Source organism: Apis cerana, linkage group LG10, assembly GCF_029169275.1.
Source record: "Apis cerana isolate GH-2021 linkage group LG10, AcerK_1.0, whole genome shotgun sequence".
NCBI classification, from domain to species: Eukaryota; Metazoa; Arthropoda; class Insecta; order Hymenoptera; family Apidae; genus Apis; species Apis cerana.
In genome coordinates, this window is record NC_083861.1 from 7,277,985 (window position 1) to 7,302,281 (window position 24,297).

General features: G+C 43.9%; 2 protein-coding genes across 7 annotated transcripts in view; one reads left to right on the top strand and one right to left on the bottom strand.

Annotated features, from left to right (window-relative positions):
* The window catches only part of LOC108001562 (tripeptidyl-peptidase 2), a 94,492-nt gene that overhangs the window by 23,868 nt on the left and 46,327 nt on the right, over positions 1–24,297 (top strand). The window lies entirely within an intron of this gene.
* LOC108001561 (extracellular sulfatase SULF-1 homolog) overlaps positions 1–24,297 on the bottom strand; it is a 72,497-nt gene that overhangs the window by 23,019 nt on the left and 25,181 nt on the right. For 2 of the 6 annotated variants that reach the window (XM_017062599.3, XM_062081056.1), the window contains 2 exons: positions 9,050–9,369; positions 8,271–8,510 (listed from right to left, as the gene is read on the bottom strand). In XM_017062599.3, coding sequence (XP_016918088.2) covers positions 8,271–8,510; positions 9,050–9,305 — 496 coding nt within the window. In that variant the 5' untranslated portion in view covers positions 9,306–9,369. Of the gene's footprint in view, positions 1–303; positions 460–8,270; positions 8,511–9,049; positions 9,370–10,400; positions 10,629–10,713; positions 11,443–18,914; positions 22,707–24,297 lie in introns of those variants that run through there. The other 4 variants (XM_062081057.1, XM_062081055.1, XM_017062597.3 and 1 more) reach the window with 4 other exon arrangements.

Here is a 24,297-nt window from a genome sequence, read left to right on the forward strand (position 1 = left end):
ATTGTAAATCTCTCTCTTTATTGATACTTGTCTTTTACGGTTAACGCCGGTTAGTTAGCAGAGTTGGCCACGGCAAATGAATTCCTCGTACGATTACCAAAGTTAAACCGCGTGAAGCGTGGTTAGTACTTCAATGACCGGCGAGCGCGAGGAACTTCGTATGCTGTTAACATCTACTGGTTCAGAGGCCATTTATGGCCCAACTTGCTTAACGAATTCGAGGGAAATATTCTAATATTAGAAGTTAACCACATCGTCCCCTCCCCTCTATGTATCCGTGTCTCTTTAATATTCGGTACGTACCTCTCGACGCATCCCTCGTCCTTTTTCAACGCGTTACATCACGTGCACCACGTCCATGCAGATGGGATTCAATGCACGAGATACTCGGCCAAACTCGGGAAGAGTAACGACCGCGTCAGCAACGAACAACAACAACGGCAAACCTGGTTAAATCCCGATAATAACGCCGAGGAGGACTCATCAACGGTCCACTCGACTTTCGCGCGCTCCTATCTCTCTCTCCGCGTTGTTACGCGGTTGAATAGAGAGCCGCGTGTCATAGAGATATCGTCCTCCGTGCGAGGCCTTGTTCGCTCGCTCCCTCCTCAAAAATACCCCTTAGAATAGAAGAGAAGTTTATTAGCCGAGGTTTAAAATTTACCTTCCATTCCATGCTGAAACTCTTTTTCTCTTTCACGTATTACGAGAATATATTCACATCCATGGATATATTTCTTTTCTCTGGGGTATGATACAACGCGACGCACGGAATTCGCACAATTATTGGGAATCGCGCACGTATCTGGGCGAATTATGAGACGGGTTACGGCGGAGCGACTCGATGTATCGTTTACCGGCATCTCTTCGAGAGTCGACTCGGCTATACGCTCCCTCGTATCTCCCCTTTCGCGAGATTCACGGGAATAACCTATTCGATTCCCATATACGACATCCCGGAACTGGCCGAGCTACGGGGGGATTCGTATTATCATAGGATAGGCTTCGCGAGGATCGAGCAAGTGTTGACCCACGTCGATGAAAAAATACCAACAATCGTGTTGGTGCCGATAGAAGAACGCGTTCTTTAGTGAATCGAGGAATCAGGCAATGGAGAACAGGTAGCGTACGCGTGTCAATTTTTATTTTTTTTTTTTATTCGTATTTGTTATTTCGTTTGCTCAGTGCGCGATTTCCTATCGGGTGTAATAACGAGTTTGAATTGAACAGGATTGTAGAAGAAACGAGGGGCGTGACGAGAGGCTTTTCTTAAATCGACTTTTCGAATCGTCTCATGAATATGTGAACGTCATGAATATATATTATTACCGATCGAATCGTCTTAAGATACTATCGCATATTCCATTTTCATCGCATGGCGTTTCCATTTATTTTAAACTATCCGTTAAAAATTAGCATCATAAAATCACGTATTCGCGTCGTGTATTTTATATAAATATGTATACATATGGAATCGATATCGCGGGTTTTTTCAGCAGGACTCCGGAATTTCGAATTGTTCACGGTTTTTTTTAAACGCGACGCATAACGACGCACATATTTCTTGAATCGTTCGTTCGAACAAATCGTCCAGGGAAACAGTTCACGGTTCAGCGAGTTTTCAAACCTTTCGCTAGACCTTTCAAGAAACACGCGAGCAACGTGATAAAATGTAAGACTCGCTAATTGTCAAGAATGTTTTCACGACACACGGTCGCCCGGAAAAACACATCCCTCCGGCCAAAGAGAAATTCCTGGAAGCCGTAAAACGCGATACAACGATTCGTTCTAACCGAGAAAAACTTAATAACCATACCATTCGTCGAGAGCACCGATGAAACACTTTTAAAAAAAACGTCTCGTTCCCTGTATACGCACACCTATGTATACCTTGCGCATTCGATTCGCAGTTTCTTCACGTTGGAAAGCGCTCCATTGCACGTCAAACCTGAGAACCAGAGCTAGTCGCACACGGGTCGCGTGATATCCTTTCCGAGAATCCGTGACCGGGATCCAGGTGCGACGAACGGCTAATAAGTATAACACGTCGGTCGCGGCTTCGTGTTCGATTTGCATAAGGCAGATCTCAGGGAGAGGGCAGACGTAGAAAAATGAAGGGAACATCGTGATGCGGATGATCCATTAGTATCTATCTTGCCTTCTATTAAGATATCGAAACTTTTACACGTGTAATTCGTATCGACGAGGATAATAATTATATGATAGATTGGTTAGGAGAAGAGATTTTTTTTTTTTCTTTTTCATCGTTCTCATTCGAAGAATTCTCGAGTCCCATGATAACAATTTTATTCGATATTCGAATTTTGGAGCTTGGAATAATAAAGATTCGACCAATCTTTCGATCGAAGAGAAAAACAACAAGTTATATTACGTTAAGTTAAAGGATAGGAAGGATTTGAGGAGTGCATTTTCTTTCGTGTTCGTCGAAATTGTTGTGATTTTGTGGCGAGGATTCATTTTACGGAATTCGATATTTCAGTGAACAGGTTGAGCGTAAGGTGCGCCACCTCGAGGTGTGTTTCCCTCGCTCGTTCTCACTTTCAACACTTTCGAACCGAGTCGATTCGAGTCCTTTGGTTTATCCTACGCCTTGGATCTGCTCTATACCTGGCGCGTGTGTGGCCTTATCATTATACCCGGCGGCCGGCAAAGGGCATCGTAAAGTGAAAAAAACAGCGTGTAAAGACGCTGTCGAAACCTTCTCTCCCGTGTTTATTCGTGAAACAATCTTTCTAAAAAAAAAAAAAGAAAGAAAGAAAAAAAGACAAGATTTAATAGATTTTTATCGACCCATGGAACAACGTTTCTCTCTTTGAACCGTGGTCGTAATTTATCCTTCCGCGAGAATGTTTTCGAAATATTTCGAAACGTAACAAAACCTCGAAGAGTGCCACGTGCTGAACCATCCTCGAATTCGAAGAAGAATGTCGCACCGTGGTGGAGAAGATCGGAGTGTGCATGGAGTGCATTGAAGAGATCTCAGGGTCAACTTCGTCTCTTCGAAAGGAATGTCACGGTTTTTTTCACCTACGGTGGAGGGTGAAAGCCACGTTTGAGAGAAGTTCACTGCTCTTGCTGCGCAAGGACATCCAATAGCTCTCCTCCCATACAATAACCAAAGAAAAACCCAACAGAATCCTTCTTCAAATCAAACTGTACAATTTGTCATTGTACACAGTCTGCCATTGAGCCGCGATTGTTCGTAATATGTATTAATTACTAACGTATTCGTCGAAAAAGAATCTTGATCCACGTAGGAAAAATCGTGGATAAGCAATGCCGGAAAGAAGAATCGACCTGCACACCCAGGTTATCGTTCAATCACCGAGATCGATACGAATGCGGTTCACGGCACATTGTTTTTATATTCGCCGACACCGAGCACCCACGAGTCGAACAATCGAAGGCAATACCGTTGCCTTGGCTACGCCTCCCGCATTTCTACTTCCTATCGCGGCATAATGCAGCGCTCGTACGGAACACCTTTAATAAAGACGCGGAATCGATTGTCGGAGGGGAGGGACGAAGGTCGTGTCGCGTGGGTCTCGTGATCGCGAATCTCCTCCCTTCTCCTTCCCCTCCCCTTCCTTCTCTCTCTTTCTCCCGTTGAAATTCGACCTTCGAGGGAGGCTACGAGACTCGAAGAATCGAATAACACGACGAAACGAACCGGGAGAAACGCAACCGGTACCTCGGCCTCTCCTTTCCAACCTTAACCTTTATGCCTCATGCGAATATACTCGAGAGCAAAACTCTCGAACGTTATTAAAACAACTCTCGCATCTTCGGTGGAATATCTTCTTTATTATTTTTTCTTTCTTTTCACGTTTAACGCGAGTTCCGCAACTCGACATTCCAAAAGCTCGGAATTCTAAAAGATAGGAAAAATATCATCGGAATTCGAATCTTGATAAAAATCAATCGTTGAACCTCTTCTTTGATAGATCGAATAGATACACCGTGTATCACGCGCTGGTGCCAAGATGCACGCCGCAAATTTTCTCGTGGTCAACCGGGAGAAACGATCGAGGAGGGGCCTAGTTCTCGGACCTAATTAGCATCGGCAAATTCAGGCCTAGTTTCACGCCCGTCGGACAACGCGGGGGTCTCGAACGCGGCCTAAAGGTGAGGTCGGCCTAACGTATGCGCGCGTGACAAGATCCTCTCGCGAAGATAGCGAGGAAAATTTGTCGCCCGGCCCGCCAGCCTCGGTATTCTGGTCAGGGACACTCGGAACGCGCGCAACAGACGGCGATAACGAAACCAGTTCTCTTTCTCTCCGGTGGCGTGTTCTCTTCGGTGGCGGCGATCGGCACGCTCGTCGCGGCTCACGGTTCGTAATTATTCCTAGGGACCTATTGGCGAACCCACCCTGGAAGAGAGAAAGAGAGAGGAGTCTCTTTAGCCTCCTCCTCCTCCTTCGTTTCTCTTTTCTCGTTTCGTTCGTTTCGTCGCCGCGATTATGCGTGGAGGAAAATAAGAAGATTCTCTTTCGGTGAAAATAACAGGTTCTTAATTTTCGAAGAGAGAGAGAGAGTGAGAGAGGGGAAAGGAGAAAAACGCTGGACGAAGCCAGCACGAACAAACCGGATCGAGGGTTTGTTTAATGCCCGTGTAATTTGAACTCGTTTCATTGAAAATGGATAGCTGTGTCTATGGGAGGGTATCTCGTGCGGTGTGGATCTGACGCGAGTAAATTGATTAATTCTCCCGCTTTTTCTCCGTGCTACCGGAATGTAACAGAGTTAGCGATGTTTCTATCCGCACGAGAACAGTGTCTCCGTTGTGCGCATCGTTTCGCAAGCTTATCGAGATCTCGAGAGGATCCACCAGGAAGAAAATAATCGTCCGGATAATTAATAGAGGCGAGACTTGGTCTCGTTTTAACCGTGGACCACGGAAGCGGAGGCCTATGCGTGGCGGAATTTTTGGAAGGTCGCCAATCCCTTGGCGGATGTGGACGGTGCTTAAAAGACTGTGAAACCTGGCCGCTTTCAGGGTGCAACGTCCTACCTTCTCGAATATGGTCGTACGTGGAGAGAAGAAGCTGGCTCGTACGTGGAGAGGAAGGCAGGTACACGGAGGAAGGAACAAGAGGAAAATACGGAGGGAGGACGAGAGGAGTGATCGTGTCGGACGCTGTTTTCATCGTGGTTCAAAGGGAGGAAGAAGGTAGGAGCTGGAAGGATTCCTCCAACAGGAGCTTGTCTACCCGTCGAAGGGTCGAACTGTCACGATCGTGAGAAGATTTTTGTCTCCTCCTCGCCTTGTTTCTCCTCTCGTGATCCCTTTTTGTTACTCCCTTCTGGTCTTGGTGATCGACGATCACGAACACCAGATTCGTGGAAAGAATTCGAATACGAGTCTCGAACAATATCTTGCGAAATATATGCACGCGTCTGAAATACGACGTTCGGTCTAATTTACCGAGATCCTGTATACACGATCGTTTGAGAGAATTCTTTGTAGTTAACTGTTTTCCGTGGATTTAACCGCTCAACGGATATTTTTTTTTCTTTTTTCTTTTTGACAGAATACGAATGGAATTCAGCATTTCGTCTTCGTTCGAGTTCATGCGATTTAATTTTTTTAATCCTTTCTAAGAAAGGTATTTTTAGAAAGGTACGAGAGAGGTATACGACTCTCCGTAGGAGAGTAACGTCTGTCTCAGGTAATTTGCATGTCTCTCGAAATAGGCATGGCGGGAAGGAACCGTGGCGGCGTGGTGTTCGTGGAGCGAAACACGAACGAAAGGAATAAACGCACGGAACACATGGGACAGGTATACCGCGACGGTGATTGCTCCCAGCCTGCTGTCCCTTATCGCGAACCTTCCCTTCTGCTCGATAGTTAAATTGGTTATTAAATCGTGCATTAAGTCTATAAAACGGGTAACCACCGGTTGTAATTTCTTATATAATGAATCCGCGAAAGGCAAAGTGTCGTAAAGTAATCCCGGCCGTAATTGGAAGCTAAGTCCCCGAGATTCAGGAGATAAGTGTTCGGCAAAGTAGGCTAGAAAGATAAAACTTTAATCAGTTAGTGGGGCGGCGGGGCGAAAAGTCCTCTTTTCCCCTTGGAAATTACGAGTGTTCTTCCCCGTTTCAAAACACTTTCCTAAAAACTCGAGCGTATTATCTCGAGCCAACGTCTCCCTTCGAAATTATCTCTCGAACGCTCGCGTTTTCACGCGAGAAGCGAAGAATTATTATCCCAGACAAGGTATCTCGCTATTCCGCTTCAGGATTCTCCAAATTCTATCGACGAATCGAACAGCATTCCACTCGTAGGGGAATATCGATCGCGCGCGAAACGCCGTAGAAACGATCGGTGGTTCGCATTCCCTTCGGGCCCGAGCCCGAAATCCCCGGTCGTTGCCGCGAAATCGATTCATCTCGAGACACTCGAAAAGCGCGGCGGGATCGCTTTCAGCCCCGCAAAAAAAAAGGTGTCTGTAAACAGCTGCAGCTGATGATGAGAAGCCTCCAACACTCCCCTGAAACCTTACCGGCCGATCCGTGCCGGATAATTCTCCGACCGCCTTCGGTGAAATTCATCAAAAAAGAAAAGAGAAGGACCAAAAAGACCATGGACCGTAGGTGTCGATATAGTATTCGTACGCCACGATCCATCCTTGATCCATTTATGCCACGAATCGAACGCGAGATTGGCTCGGTTAACGTCGAGGATGCATTCGATTCATCCTCTAATCGCTCGTTTCCGATCATCGTCGGCCGTCCTTTCAAAAAGGGGGAAAAAAAAATCCCAGACGAGAACTCTAGCCCGCCCATCCCACCCTTTCCCCCCTCTCCTCGATACTTGTTGGCAAATTGTATCGAGCCTCCTCTCGATCCATCGGGGGATGCATCATCGCGACGATGCAGACGAGGGCCACGCACGTGCCCTGTGTAACCCAAGCGAACAATGCAAACAATCGATGCACCGTTCGCGATTCATCCGCATTCAAACCGTCCCGTTCTGGTTCCTGAATTATCGTTCCCCGATGATCGATCGAAGCCAACGATTCTCCTCTGATGCGGGGACATGATGCAACCGTTTTTGGCTGTGCCTCTGGAGCTTCCCTCTCTGATCACATTTCTCGCCCCTCCTCTCCTCTCTCAGCAACAGGCCAAAATTCGCCTGTGGATACACAAGGGGAAGAGCGGACAATTGCGGAGCGAAGGGCCAACAACAACGATCTCGAGAAATTGTACGGGAATCCATCGCCGTATTCGTATACGCGGAGGTTGAGTCGCCGAAAAATAATTATTCCCGTGCGGAGGAACGAAGATCGTAGTCGCGGTTGGCCCGTGATGAAACTCGACGCGTGTCAGAAACAGATTGCAAACATCTTCGTCGTGTCTCCTTTCTCTCTCTCTCTCTGTAGGAATTTTTACAATCGCCATTCGTCACTCGAATGTAACATTTTTATGCGTTTTTTTTCACGGGTTTACAAAAGACGCGAAGAGGTTCTCGACCTTATATTGGCGCCAATTGAAAAAAATCTCAACGTTATGGTCGTCGTGTTGCCTCGATGCGGTAATTGCTTGCGGTAATTGCTTATGCAACGAGGATTTATCGCGTCGAACGTACTTGACTCCAATTACGAGCGAGACGAGTTAGCGTATAAGTTGCGTTTCAATTGAAAGTAGCAAGATTCTCTATGGTTCCGAGGATATCTGACGGGTCAACCAACTCGCGACTTACCATTATTGTGCGTCAAGTCAAGATATTTCGATAACATTCGAGCGGGAAACGAGGATAAAACCTCGAGAAAGTTTTGGGACGCAATTTTAATAAGCAATTAAATTTCTCCGTGTTAAATCGGGTTTAAATATTTCAATAGTTTCAATGAAACTCGTATTCGAGACTCGTGTATCCAACATTAATTTCCAATTAAATTTTACTTCCAGTAGAGATAAACGAATAAGGAAAATAAGGATAGCACGATGCAATCGGATAATAGAACGTTCGATTATTTAAAACGTTCGGGTGAATGGAATTTATATATATATATAAATTCGAATCGTTTGAATTATTCACGAATAAATACTGTAAAAGATCGTATCGAGCCGAGAGATTCTTCGTTTCTAAAGAAACGAAGTACGTGGTCAAACTTCGGTCGCGTGACTCTTTTTTTTTTCCCCTCCCAGACCGATGTCTGGGTTGTCGGAGTGAGGGGAGCGTGAGGGGTTTCTGTCATCGAGAGGGGTGAAAAAAAAAAACAGGTTCATCGTGAGCTCACTCACCGGTACGATATCCAGCGTTGCTCAGGTAAGCGGCGAACGAGTGCGGCTCGTGATCTCGTTGCCACTGGGGGCTGCTGCAGTTGTCGTTGTTCGTAAAGACCTCGTGATTGTGAACGTAACGGCCGGTCAGCAACGAGCTCCTGCTTGGACAACACATAGGAGTGGTCACGTATGCGTGTCTTAGCTCGGCCCCCTCGTCCCTTATTCGCCTTAGGGTCCGTGGCATGAAGTTCAGCGAACCTGAGGGATTGGACCAACCGCAACACACGATCAGAGGAGAAGCTTCGAAAAAAGAACTGTGTTCGAGGCGGAAGGATCGAGAGATAGATAGGGAGGAGGATATCTTTCCTCGAGGTAGAGAGGAGGCTCGTGTTTTCGAGAATTTTTTCTTTTTTTTATTTTCAATTTCGCCTCTCGGTATATATATCTTTTATCGATTCTTTTAATTAGATCGTATCTCTCGATCGTTCGCGATGATTTAGAATCTTCGTGATACGGAATTATTAGGTATGCTCGAAATGAAAGATAATAATTAAAAACGATAAATGAAACGTTTATTCCTGATAACTGATATATATATATATATCTACTTGATTCAACGCGCAACCTAATAAATTCGTCCTTAGGTTAATTAAAAAATGATCTCTAAACTTTGAATTGAGAAAAATTGTTCGTAATCCGGAAGATCTGTTTTAAGAAAAGGAAACTAAAAAACGAGAGTGTGCGATAGAGGAAAGAAAGAAAGAGGATAGCGATAAGAAAATAAGAATGTGACCAACCGAGTTCGACATCCTGATCGTCCGTCAGAATCAGCACTATATTCGGCTTTCTTTCCCTGGGTTGCTGGTACGGGAGATAGGGTGAGTTCAACTGAGAATTGTAATTGTTGTTCCCATTGTTGTTGTTGTAATTAGACTTGTGAAGGGAGCCACGACGCTGACCACCGTAAACGTCGTCGACAGGGGCGTCAGCGTCCGTCCGCCTGGCATTGACACCCAACAATATCACCGCCAAAAACTGCAGTAACTTCCTCATGGTGGTTGGTCGTCGGTTGCACGCTCTTCCTCTCAATCCAGTGTCATATCATGGCGGTCTGTTGCTGTAACAAGCGGCGGGGCGTGTCTTACGTTAATGAACAGTTTTGCCTGTGACGTTGATTGGATGGAAAGTCGATAAGTCTTTTGTGCCCAACTCTAAGCCTTCCGCCATGGTGCACGACCACGACGAACCCTTTCATTCTTCCCTTGTCAATTAATATACTTTCCATTAAGTAACATGGACGTATAACAGGATCTCTTACCCGAGAAGTTTACAACTTCTCCTACGAGACCCAACTATCTATTCGAGCGCTTCTTCCTTTAAAATTAATTGTCCGCTCAGAACCACCCCATCACCCATTCCGTATATATATACCGCGCACGAGTATTATTAAAGGACGCGTAAAAGCCAGGGAAACGATTCTCCCATAGCCTCGAGCGGATCCATCGATTCCTATCGAATTTTAAATTCCTCCTCGAACGAACATGTTCGAACGCTCTCTGGTAATCTGGCGATCTGGTGAAAGGGCTCTCGAGGAACGAAGGCGCGACGAAAAACTCGGTGAAACGAGAATTAAGTCCGCCAGATAATCGCGCCACCCAGCAAGATCGCACGATCCCCTCCCCTTCGGGCTGGAATTCTTTCGGCCACCATCGAAATTTGGATTAATTAATTAATCGCGTAATAATTCAACGAAGCTCTGGTATATTCCGAAACAATTGCAACGAACCAAATCGATCGATCTCTCCCTCCCCTTCTCTCTTCCCTTGATGATGAAACACTGTTTCTTCTGCCGTACGTAACCGTCTCTATCGAATACTGAGAACGGAATGGACGTGATCCCCGTAACTAAAGAGCGGAGGAAGGCGAGCGGGTATAGAACGGGGCAAGTTCTCTGTTGCCACGAGCTCAGGAGCCGTGAAAGATGAAAGACGGTAAAAAAGAATGGACGCGACCTAACCGGGCGGCGTGCACGGCGCAGCCATAATCGGATAGTTGGGGTTTTATGGGCAACCCCTCGCATGCGTCGCCGCATTCTATGTACCAGACATCTCGCCAACGATCGGACATCTCGTAAATAGTCGTTAGCACCTGAATTATCCCGGTTGAGTCCTCGATGCAAAATGCTCGAAAATCGTCTCAGCCTCTTCTAATATTCTCTTCTCTTCCCTTCTCTCGACGACCAGCTAGAGTTTCGCTGGTTGGCCTCTTGCATCACTCGAGCAAGTGAGCAACGTGTATCTAATCCACGATGATAGATGTTATCGGGCGAACGCGAACGGCGTGGATGTTGAATTATCTCGTGGAAACATTGAACACCTGTGGTCGATAATAATTTCGTAATGGACAGTTCTTCCCTCGATATTTTATATATATATATATATATATATATATATGTATATACATCGTTGTCTGTGTCCAAGCCTTTTTAATATATCGAGTCACGAGTCGAGTTTTCTCCTCGAATATAATGCATCGACTTATGTACGAGCGGTGTACACAAGGTATATCCTGAGATCCGCTTTAAAAGTGGCCGCGATTCCGATCGAGGAAGAAGGGGGAGGATGGGGAAGGGCGACGTTTTAGGGCAGGAAGTGGAATATGTGGATGCGGATAACTGAACGCTCGAGGAAATTTACGATCCTGCTCGAACGGGTTCCCACGAATCCCCCTCCCGTAAGAAACGTCGAGGAGAGAGAGACTTTTTCGCGTGGTATTCGAGTCGCGATCATACCCTCTCTCGACCTATTTCCGGGAAAATACTGCCTTTTATTAAATTTCTCGATACGTGGCGGCGCCACGTTGCCACCACGCGGCTCGAATAACAGAAAGATCCCCCTCCCCTTCTTTCCTCCACGTTGATACCATGTACAACGAGAAACTTTCGCAATTGTCGCGAATCCCCTCCCCGATATTTCAACCTTTGATCCGCCAAAGATATTAACGCGATATTTCAAGCTAATATCTATAATTCAGGCCGGGGAACGGGTAACGTTGGACGCGAAGCGCGCATAGATCAGAGAAAGTAAGATTTCATCTTTATGCAGGTATCCGGCCGAGCAGTATCTCACGGCGAGCAACAGCTCTAAGCGCGAGGGTAACGATAAAATAGAGAGAAGGCCGCGAAAGCTTCCTAGATATAAATTTTACGCTTTCCATTCGCGTTTCTGTTGCATTTAAAAGAAAAAAAAAAGAAGAAGAGGAATTCCTCGGATGTAAACGCGCGCGACACGAGAAAGCAACAAGCTTACATTATTGGATAACTAATTAGCGAACAACAGTTCCTCTCCTGTTACAACGAAGGGAGACAGGGACGATGTCTCAATTCCCGGATTAATTACGGTTAATTGATAATTCTTCCGGTTGGATCTAGGCGGAATGAGAAAAGTAAGGAAGAATGTCTTCCAAGGAATAATTTCTCCTCCAAAAAAACCGATCTTCTTACAATTTATCACCTGGTAATTGGCCGGTAGATAGATTAATTTGCGAAAGTTGAAGGAAGACTGGCGCCAGTGCATGCCGAGATCCATTGTCCAGGGACCGATTTGCACCACGCTTTTCTTCCCCTTTGAGACTCCATCGACTCCATCTACGAAACGTGTTGTTCCGTCGTTCTCCGTTCCGGCAAAACACTGCGGGAGAAGTGCACTGAACTCCATATATTCTCGCGTAACCAGAGCCCTCGTTCGAGAGCTCCGAGGCTAAGAATAGTAAAACAATAATCCCTCCATTTGTTTCGCAACCGCAGCAGCAATTGAGTAACTGGATCGGCGCGCACGTAGACAGGCGTCGTGCAGTCGCAAAACCAGGAAGCTTTTCTGGCCAGGTAACGCGCTCTCCTATCCGTCCTTCCCGCCAACCACGGGAAACCGCGGTATCGATCGGAATCAATTAGCGTCATCCGATCCCCCTTTCGGCGACGTTTCGTCACTTAAACCAGACTCGATCGTAAATAACGCGCCACGTTCCCGCGCTGTGAAGTGATTCCGACGAATCGAGAATACTTGGATGTCGTCTCGTTTCGCATTCTATTTGCGTCTCGTGTACGCGCACACGTACAGGATTTATGGGACACCGATGCCGCATCGATGCTTTTTCCGACATTGGTGTGGAAGGATTAAAATTAAATCGGTTATTTTATAATTTTTCCTTTTTTTTTTCATTTCTTCGCCGGTATAAAAACGTAAGAAAAATTCGTTCCTTTTTTTGAGTATTAATAACTTTGTCTATAGCAAGGTTAGTAAAGGAACTCTTTCTTCGGTCACGTTCGATCAACAGGTTGTAAATCTGTTTCTCATTGGTAATTATTCAGTAGTATTTCACTATTAATGAACGTTCCCGAATGGATACCCACGATCCGATATTTTTCTTGAAGAAATACGGAATTCTTCCAAGAATCGCGATCGAATGAAAGATGGAGATAATAACCGGTTAAAATAATTTTAAGAGTTGAAGATTAAAGCTTTAATCCTTTCGTCTTAAAATATACAATACGAAATTTCGGCTATTTTGAGGATGAAAAATTTATTTAAAGAGCGTCTAAAAAAAAAAAAATAATAATAAAGAATCTGATTATAACATACTGGCTGATAATAAAAAGGGAACAAAAGTCTTCTCGTGCAATTCTTTGAAAAATTTCATTTCCACGATTACGCAATCGTACACGTTCGCGATCTTCCTTTCAACGGGATCGTTTCTCTCGCGCGCTGTAATTTACGTACGAGAGGTGGCGTGGGTGGGCGGAGGCTATCGACACATGTACGCGTTGCACACGGAGGAGGGGAGGTCGCAGGTAAAACGGATGTTACGTATTCGTAGCTCGCGTGTTAAACCTGCGACGCGGCACACGTTCCTCGAGTGTAGGTCGACGAATCCCCCCTGCTCTGTCTCTCTGTAGGTCGCGGCACACCACTTCTTCCGAAAGGGCCCGGGTGAATATTCATTCGCGCGGTGGTTCCCGCGTGGGAAGCGGGATTTACGGCCAACTAAACGATCGTGCCGTTGATCACGATAACGATCACCCCGGCCAGAGGTGAGGTATCTCTGTACACGTAGACGCACACCAGCTTGGCCGGGATGCGAGCGAAAATCACGTATCTGCCGGCGTACGTGGCGGTCTGCCATTCGAGGGGGGGAAAGGGACGCTGAAAGCGACCTCGTGCTCGTTGAATGAACGAAACCGGTGCTGGCCGATCAACAGCGATCGGAGAAATTGTGTTATCTTACGCGAGAGCTATCACAAGATTTTCCTCCTCCTCCTTCTCCTCCTCCGTTGTTTTTTTAAACGAGATACGAGAAATAAGATTTTGGGAAGGGGAGGGATGAAAGTCGAAGGAAAGTCGAAGGGTTAATTGAAAATCCGTCCGTGAATAGGCTCCGAGCGTGGAACGAAACGAAACCGTGGATGATGGGGATCGAAAACGGTGAAACGAGAATTTCTTTTTTTTTTTTTTTTGCGTTCAGAGTAATGGAGGAAGTGAGGAGGATCGAGACGAGGTGGAAGTGGAAATGCATAAAGAGTCAATTTCGACCGATGATCGGGACCGTGGATGAACGTTTGTAGATACAATATCGAGGTGTTGCACGTACGTACACGTGTTTGATACGTGCGCGATAATCGCGTCTGTTCACGGGCTTGTTATTTGCCTGACGAGCCGCGGCCAATTGCAAACCGCAGATGGTCTAATCCGCGTCTCGACGTTACGAGGGACGCCGTCCTTCTTCCAGCCTATCATCAGACCCGATGTCGATTGGGATCCTCCGACGACGACGACGGAGAAATGGCTTGTCTCGTCTATGTGTCAGAAGGGGAATCGTAATAACAGCGACTCGAACGATATTCAACGCGAAATAGGGAGAGAGATCGATTCCATCCTTCGTCCGAATTCTATCATTCTCAAACTTCAAGCTCAATGCGAATCGTCTCAAATCTTTCCTCCCTCCATTAGCGTTAAAATCGTTTATGAATCGTCTTGCTAAAAATGTAATTTTTTTAAAAAGAGAAAATTTTTTTTCTCGACAAAGGGAGAACAAAGTCTAGATAGGATGGAGCGTAAATCCTGATCGAGGTACCGTGCTCGATATGCGATCTTTGACGTCATTTCCTGGATAGAACAGTAGTAGTATCAGTATTAGTAGTAGTAGTAGAAACGAACGCGGACTGAATTCAGCGCAATCAGATAATGTGTCAGCGGCGTGCAGTCGCGCGTTTCGACTTTACGCAACACAGTGTCGATGTCCATCGACCCTGGGATCGGACGGTCGGTCGCATCTGCGCGTTCTCCGCCCGCGAAACTTCGAGCCCGGGCAAGATCACCACCAGACGACCCCCTCGTCGAGTCCGTGGATCGATCGATATATTTTTTTTAACGGGTACCCCTCGATCACGTACGTATCTGAAAGAATCGAAGGAATTAACCATTATCCTTCTCTCGTGTCCAACATCTTGCTCAACGGGATGTACGCTATTCCATTGAATTCCAATTTCTGTCCAATCTTTTTCCACTCGCAATAGTAGAAATACTGGTTTTCTACGTTTGAATACCTATCTGTTTCTGCGAGTGTATCAAACTCACGCGTAGCTGGCTCGTATTCGAGGTATTTTGCGTTGCGAAACTGGAAACGATGCAAGTTGTAAGGAAAACTGAAATCGACAGGAAGAGGAATCGACGGGAGGAGGAGAACACGTTTTACGGGAGGAGGAGGAGGAGGAGGAATATACACGTCCGAGATAGAATTGATAGATACAGCTCCCTCGGCGCTTAGAATGATTCCTTGGATCGTAAAACATTTTTATTCTTCGATGAAGGTAGTTAAAGATGACGTTAACACCGTCCTCGTTTTTTAATTCAATAATAAGCTGTCTTCTGTTCTCCTGGCGAGGATACCAACCACCTATGCTATGCTATGCTACGGACGCCTTCCCTATTTTTTCGTGAAAGAGAATTCAAATGTGTGTCACAAACACTTCGCAGTTTTTACACTTCTGGTGGATATGTTCTTCTGGTCGCCACATGTTCTTACGCTGCCAGCTAATTTTCGTGCGTGTTTCACGGAGGGAGGAAAAGATGAATCTCGTCGTAAAAAGTTAGGTAACAAGTTGGAAAATTAAAACAGGCTGTTTCTTCTATCGGATCGTAGTGCTCGGCAACATTTGTTCGATACGTCGCCTCGAATGAAATTACTATCATTTATACACGTCCACTCGTACCTGCGAATTATCATCGAAGCGGTTTAATAATCCAAAGAAACTTTATACGTCACGAAAGTCTCTCTCTTTCTCTCTCTCTCTCTCTACGAGAAAATTATAGTGCCACTTTTTAACGTTACACTGTCAACTATATTTTTACAACTACTCGATAACACACTTTTAACGTTAGAATCATCTTTTCCTCGTTTATATCCTTACTATCGCACACCAACCATAAATTCAAAGTGACGGCCATCACGTAAAGGCTTACATCCGCGAGAATTCTAGATACCAGCAACAGTCGTTCGACGAATTCGAACAGAGCGGAAACTTCCTGTCCCACATCTACGCGGCACGCACTGCACGCAGTTGTGATGGCCGTTTCCTGCATCCGCTTGGAAATCACGCGGATTCCTCGACTAATTAATTAAATTGTCTCATGCGAAATATAGAGAGAGAAAGGGAGAGAGAAAGAGGGATTCCTCGCTCTCTAGTTAAAGACTCGTTTATTTTTCGAAAAATCGCATTCAAATTCCGCGTCTCGTCCCTCGTAATTGTTTATTGCACGTTTTGTTTCGCGACGCTAGCTGGCTAGGCAACGATTATTCATCATTCGCCATGCGATGCACTCAGATCTTCGATCGTTTGCATTTATTAATATAATGATGGTGTTGGAACCGAGGGGAGGAGAGAGAAAGAGGGATGAATGGTTTTGATCGTGACTCGATGATCGTAATTTTATATCGGTTCCAAGAATTGATAGTTAGTAACGGTTTAGATCGTCTGGTTCGACGATCTTGAGCTATTTCTCAAAGGAAAGGAAAATTATAAGATATTAAGGTGACGAGGATTTTTTTGTAATTTTTTTTTTCTCAAATAAATTTCACGCTGTCAAAGTTGAAAAATACAGCGTGATTCGTTTGTACGTACATTTGCATTCGTTCACGTGTATCCAATTTATTTGCATACTCGATTTTGATCGTACGTCAAGCAACATTAATGTTCTACGTACGATTAAAAGAGTGATTATTATTTTTATTATATCGATTAGCAAAACGTACGTATAAAAATGTCGAGATTTATTTATTATTATATAAGTAAAATAAATTCGAATCGTGTAGCGTCGTATCTTATTATCTTATATATTTATTCGAAGCAGGGTAATAACGTTCGAATAAATAGAATTCTACTTTTAAAACGAACTTTCCAAAAGTGTTTTATATATATATATATATATAATAACGATTTCGTGTATATGTATGGGTCGAAAGAAGCGATGTGTACAGGCAGCGATGTCGAAAAAATAAATGGAGGGTGAACCGATAGGATGGGGGTGTTTGGGGAGCGTGAAAATGAGAAACAAGGAAGGTTTCTCGACGCCACCTCCAGTACCAGGCCAGTTATTGTTCTCGGGACGAAGAGGGCAGAGATTTCGAGGGAAAGATCTCTCCGGAGGGGGCATACACCCGCGGTCTCTCGAGCGCGACGAGAGATCGAGATGGTATCGCGAGAGCTACGCGAAGCACGAAGGACGCGAAGCGGAGTTTGAATGAAAGCTGCTCCGGAGCTGCTCGCGAAGGGAGCCGAGATAAAAAAAAACCGGCGGCAGCTTTCTACCGGCTAAACGTCGTGGCAAGATAAATCAGAAATTTCTTTCTTTTTTTTTTTTTCGGTGATGGAAGGAAACGGGCGAAAACGGGGAGGGATCCGTCGAGAGTATCCGTCAACTTTATCGCCGACTGTAATTTCCTGGAGTGCTCGTTCTCCATTCAACCGCCACTCCCTTCTTCTACCTTATTTACGCGAAAAAGAAAGAACTTAAGAAATTTTTCTTCCAATCTCTTTTTCTCTCTCTCTCTTTTTTTTTTAATTCTCGAATTTCTGTTCTGCTGTTAAGTTTCGTCGACGATCCAAGTTCCAAAGAAAAATTATCGGAGCGTTCGTTCGATCGCTCGAGGCGGTTGAGGGGGACATATTGGAGGTCTCATTCGGCGGAAGAAAGGAGAATGCGAAGAAAGGAGGGGGGAAAAAATAAAAGTGAAAAGGTCGCGGTTCGATGCAGTGGATAACGCACAATTAGCGACATGTAATTAACGAGGAGAGAAAAGGGGTGGTGGAAGTGTCGGCGGGGCTGCTTACTCGCATGCGTGCACGTAGTGGCACAAGGGGTGAAGCTCACCGGGGGTGAAACAGTGAATGACAAAGTTGACAGACGGCCGGAGCCAAGGCAGACGAGCCTTCCACCACAAGGGTGGAAGAAGGGGGCGAGATTCCTTGGAGAGGACGAGGACCGAGGCGGGCCGGGGAGAATGCTAGACTGCTTGGCGGCTGCTTTATCAACCCACGCATTCGAATTGCTGCGTTTTAACTTCTAACATCGCGGACAGAGTTTCGCTCTCCTATCTCCTTGCTCGCAAGAAAAATTCCTACGCGATAATGAATTTTCCTTTCCTTCTCCCAACTTCGAAGCTGAAGGAACTGTATACGGAGAAAAATTTTTTAATTTCAATTAAATCGAAGCGATAATTTTAACTTGGAAATTACAATTGATTGAAATTGTTATAACAAGGCGATGGAGAAGAAAGCGAGACAATCGTTTAGAAAGATAAGACGTTATCGATTGTTTCAGTTCCGAACACCGTGATTCGAAAGATATAAGATTGTAGATTGTACGGAGGAAGGCAGCGCGTGTGGCATAACAACGCGATAAATTTCTGAAATTTTTGTTGTCCCGTAATCGCAACATCGACGTATATATCCCCCGTGTTTTTTATTTTTCTCTCCCTCCCCTCTTCCTCGATACATTATCCAATATGGCATGATAACGTGCAGCGCACGTGCCTGTCACCGAGATAAATATTTCTCGCCACCGTGTCTCGCTTCTCCCCCCTACGATCTTCCCCTCACCTTCGTTCTTCCCTAATTAACATGCCGTGAAACAGCCATTTTTTTATCAACATTTTTTCCGCCAATCAATCCGCCCCGTTTAATTTCTATATACCTATGCGTGTCGTGAAGGTCTGCTCGCGTTCACCGAGCACCGAACAAGTGACTGACTGAACGTTACACTCGAGCGAAGAAAAAAAAAAGAAAAAAAAAGAAGAAAGAAAGAAAAGAGAAGAAAAAAAGGGTTGCACCCTCGGCGGTGCGCGTTGGCTGGCGAAGAAACGACGCGGAATAATTTAATAATTCGATCATTAATTGGAAATTTCTTCTCTTTCTTTCTGAACGAAGAAACGAGAGATTCGAATACCACCTCGCCTGGGAATAATTGAAAGATCGTCTGCGAACACGACGACGAGTTTGACTTTAATTGCTAATACCGTCGTCGTCTTCTCCTCCGGTCGGCCGTCAGACTATTATGCTATTATTAACGATGCAGTCAGGCGCCAGTCACACGTATCGAGGAAACTTACCTTAGAACCTCATCCGAGGTGGCGAGGTAGTTATTTTATTTTCGTCGCTTCGTGTCCCGTTTCTCTCCTCGAACGAGCAACAAACGCGCTGCCAAACGCGTTTACAACTTACGCAACCCGTCGTTTCTCTTCAACTCGTGCCGAAAAGAAAAAAGCTCGACCGCACCAACGGATGCAATCGGAGAGATTGCACAATCGGCACCTGGCCCTGCTCTACCCTGCTCTGCTCCCTGTTGCAACCGGCTCATCCTTGAACCGAGGTGGATTAATAGCTCGATTCTCTCTCGAGATCGTGGCAGGCTGTTGGCATCGAACGAAAAGGGTTAAAAAAAGAGAGAGGGAGAGAGGGAGAAAAGAGTATCGATGGATAAGAAAATGCGACTTATCTCGCGTTAATTCGATGCATCGATATTTCCTCAGTCGTGGACTTCATCTTCTTCGAAGGTGCACTTTAGTTAATGCAGTGGTCTGCGGTCGCAATCTCTCACGCCACATACGGGGACACATAAAACATGGAATATGGGATCCCCATATCGGGAAGAGAAACGTTTAACGTTTTCGCTCGTGATAGAGAGAAATAGGCGGATATAATAGTCTCGACTCAACTTCGAGTAATATTTCCAAGACCGGTCGATTTTTATTTTTCTTTTTTTTTTTTCTTCTCCCAGAAAATCAGACAGATTATGATATCGGTAATTATTAGAGGAAATTGAGACACTTGGAAATTCCTCCAGCGAATGATTGGCGAATTCTCGGTTGGATATCTCCACACGTAAATTACGTTTCGTGAATCGGCAAGTTGTCGCCATCGAGATATCCGGTATTAAATAATTCATATCGAAATCCGGGAGATTGATAAGCGGCAACAAACATTTCCGACCGAGTAATGATTTTAAATGATTTAACGATAAGTGAGGGAGTTTCGAACGAGCACTCAACACGAGTTTTCACAAATCGGAGAAAAAAAATATAAAAAAAATTCGTATAATAACAGGTTGCACGGTCAATCATAATATTTAGCCGGTTTCCAGTTTGGATCTGGTCCAAGCCAATTAAATTCATTAACTTGAAATTACATGCTCGAGATACGGCGAATAAGTCTACGTTTTTGCGTAGTTGCGCGACATTTTTCTTTTAAACAACCATCCAGTGACTAATTACGATCCGTGTTCCGACACGCTCGTTTTCTTATCATCGTTGAAACGTAAGTTAATCTGTCATAAGTCGAGGATTCCTTTCGTCGATATTCAGAAGCGAGTAATAAATGAGATCGCTTTTCGATCTCGTGTCGTCTCTCGTAATTATGATAGATTACAATTAAGACGAGATGTATCGAATCTCGATAAGATCATAATTTTGTTCCAATGGTTAATGGTTTCGTCGTAATAATTCGGAAAATTCGAAAAGTCAAACGTTTATCGAAAGTTATTTTTCAATTCTATTCGTTCTTTCAAAATTGTTCTTACGAACGAAAAGTAATGTTGATGAACTTTCTTTTTCCTTCTCGTAAAAATATATTAAACTCTTGTGCAATATCTGTGTACGTCGAGTTTTTGTTTATTGAAATATTTCGAAAATTTCTATTGGAATCCTCCCCGCTCGATTATTCTTCCATAGATCTTTAATCCTCGGATTAAAATATCCGACGACACTTGCCAAATATATCATAAATTGCGCAAAATAAATTTAAAAATACCTCATGCATAATCAAAAGGAGAGAGGGTCCCTTTGATCCAGAGAATCTAGCTTGGAATCTCTGCTTATCGGTTGCTTTCACATTTTCGGCCACATCGATTAACGATTTTACCATTCCGAATGAATAATTGGCCGTTTTAACAAAAACCAAATCTCATCAATATTAATAAGCGGTCCCTTTTTCTCCTTTCAACAAATCCTCGACACTCGACGAATATTAAGAATCGTCTCGATGGGATTCGAGGAGGTAGAAACAGATTTCAGGATTCTCGATTTTCGTCCGCCAAATCCACACTTATTAATTTCCATTTAGAAATTTCCATAGGGATTCCACCGGATTAAGCTCGTTGTTGCAAAGAAAAGAGAAGAATGGCAAAAGGGAAAACAGGTGTTCCGTTCCCAGACTGTATTTCAACGTCACCTCAGAAAGCGGAGCTTCAAGATACGGTGGAAACGATAAGATGGGAATAAGTGAGACGCGTCGTGAAGAGTCGTCGTATCCAGGAGAAGTTTCGATAAAGAAGCTGAAGGGGTGCGGCTCGATTTCGAAGTTGAACGTCGAAGCGGTGGCGTTAAGTCGCCGTAAAACCTGTGCAGACTGTTGTTTCTTCCGTAGGAAGAGAACAAAGAGAAGACAGGGAACCGAGAGGCGTTCGTCGGTTCATCGAAGATCGCACTGTTGTCTTATTTTCCGTGTATCGTCGTCGCCGCGATAGGCTCTCGGCGGCTAATGCCTCTAAATCTTTCCACCGTGAAATTACTTTGCGGTGGCTCTGTCATTATCCCTTCGAGACCCCTTCTATGGAGTGGCACACACGGTGAAACTGTTCGAGCACAACTTTCCTCGTGCGATATTAATCGATGTTCATACTTGTTAAACGGTAATAACGTTCATGGTGGACGATGCAAAATCGAACTGGCGTAATAGCGCGTAATTATTCCGGACCGGAGAGAGTTCTCTCCGCACGAGAATCGTCGATGAAATCGCATTTCCGTGTAATTAATGCTGAAATTGGCTCTCGCCGCGAAACGAATCTCGCTCCTCGCGTTACAACATTCTTGGCATTGATCGAATATTCCGGTCCGGATGCTTTATTACGCTTTATTACGGAGTTAAAACTCGGTGTCGCGCAAAACCGATCTAAAATTCTAAGCTCTCGAGAATTTGGACTCGTTTTTTCGAGACGCGAAAATAAATCTTTTGGAATTTGGTTCGATTCGTAGACGAGCTCATAACTATTATTCCGAATTTCGTTGATTCAAGAATTACACGGTTTACACGCGTGTGAACGTGACCGAAAAATCAAACGCGAAAAGAGAAAGAAAAGAAAGGTTCTCTACAAATACACACACATGCACATATACACACGCGCGCGCACAAACACACACGATTTCCTGATGGCGTCAAATATTTGCCGATACTCGATCGTCTCCCTATACTTTGCACCGATGTCGGCTAAAGCAAATCCCTCCCTCGACCAATCCAAAGGATCGTGACTCGAGAGAGCGTCAAGCTTGCAGAAAGCTCACAACCGGGTATCCCAGTTTTGCTTTCTCAAGGAAACGAGTTGACTGAGAGTTCGTCAGGAGGTGGGCGGAGAAGGGAAGAAAGGGAAGAAAAGGGAATTCAACCAGAGGCAATTTGTACGACGCGTCTCTACTACTAGCTTAGAACTTTTTTAATGTTTTCTCACTACTCTCCACGCTTTTGTCCCGTATCCGGTGATCTCGTTCTTCCACTCCACACGTGAATTACGCAGCTGTAACCGTGACCCGTATACGACGTATGCCGCGCTCGCGCTCCGACCGCTCTTTCCACTCTCCGAATTTCGTCGCAACTGAATCGAAACAAAAACATTACCGATATTTATATTCCTTCGACCGTGACTTTCGAAAACTATAATATTTACAATTCTATCGACCGCGTGGCCCCGCCCCTCTTTCGCACGGAGGAAAACACGAATCGTCGAACATATCATTCAGATATCTCTCTCTACTCGTGGAACGCGGTCGATTAACACATTGCGTACGTCACTCTCCTCGTTTTCGGAGCCCCCACATTTTTGAGCGCTCTAAAAAAACGTATACCGCGCACTTTTTAACTTGCATTTATAAAGTATTCTTAAATATTACTATATATTTCTTACACATATATTTATTAATTATTTATTAATTATTATTTTTTACGTTTTAATTTATTATTTACTTTAAAAATTGAATAATACTTCGGATTATTATATATTCGATTTTTTATATTATATATCAATAAATAATATTATATTATTGTAATATATATTATATAATTTTATAATATTTTATAATATAAATAATATAAATATATTATAAAATAATATAATATAAATAAATATATATAAATTTATATTATAATATTATTTATAATTATTATTTATAATTTCTCGCGTACTTATAAAATTATTTATAATATAATATTATATATTCTCCTTTGTTCAATAGTATTCGACATAATTATATTTGATTATATATTCGATTTTTTATATTATATATCAATAAATAATATTATATTATTGTAATATATATTATATAATTTTATAATATTTTATAATGTAAATAATATAAATATATTATAAAATAATATAATATAAATAAATATATATAAATTTATATTATAATATTATTTATAATTATTATTTATAATTTCTCGCGTACTTATAAAATTATTTATAATATAATATTATATATTCTCCTTTGTTCAATAGTATTCGACATAATTATATTTGATTTCGCTCCCTTTTCCATTCGATTGAGAATTTCTTCTTGTCTTTTCCCATTGTTATTCCTTCGAGTGTTTTTAATTCCTTGAATCGTCGATCGAGTCGAGATATTAATAAATTACATTATATTAAAACGATATCATTAAAACGAGATATCTCGTAAAGAGACTGCAAAGTTCGGTTTGCTATATAATACGATCGTACGCAATGTGTTAACAGGTTAATGCCTTTTCCAACCACGGTGGAGTGGAGTCGCGTATTTTTCGCGTAAACACTCGCGCAAGACTCGGGCTCTTAAGTCTCTTAAACGGGGAGAATAAGCTACTTATACCGAGCACCCGGATCGGTCACCCGTGAAGATAGAACGTCCACTGTACGAGTTCGGCGGGCTTGCCTGTTATCTCGAATACCTGCAGCGGCGAGGGCGCATTCACGGAAGCCAGAAGGAGAGGCGATCGTACGTAGGTCCGGGCAGAGCGTGGCAACGGCCGACCGGTCTATGAAGACGTACAGGCGCACGTTCTCTCTCTCTCTCTCTTTCTCTCTCTCGGCTGAGCACGAGGGCAGAGGGAATCGAACCGATGAGAAGATGGAGGATCGCGATGAATGGTGCGCGGCTTAATGATATTCACCGCGAACGTACCAAGATTGCGGATGAATGGACGACGACAGAGATCGTCGAAACGTTGGCAAGATCGGTGGCCGCAACGAACTTCGTTATGATAAATATAATAACGATCTCGTTCGAAATTAGGACGAGATGAAACGATAGTTCGTGTAAACGATGGTGTCTTTTCTTTCTCTCTTTCCCTCCTCTTTTCCTCTCTCTTTTCGAGATACTGGAAAAATCTTAGATATAATTGATATAAAATATATATAGAATCTTCGTTTAAAAGTTATATTCTGAGAAATATAGAGAATGTCGAAGGAATTGC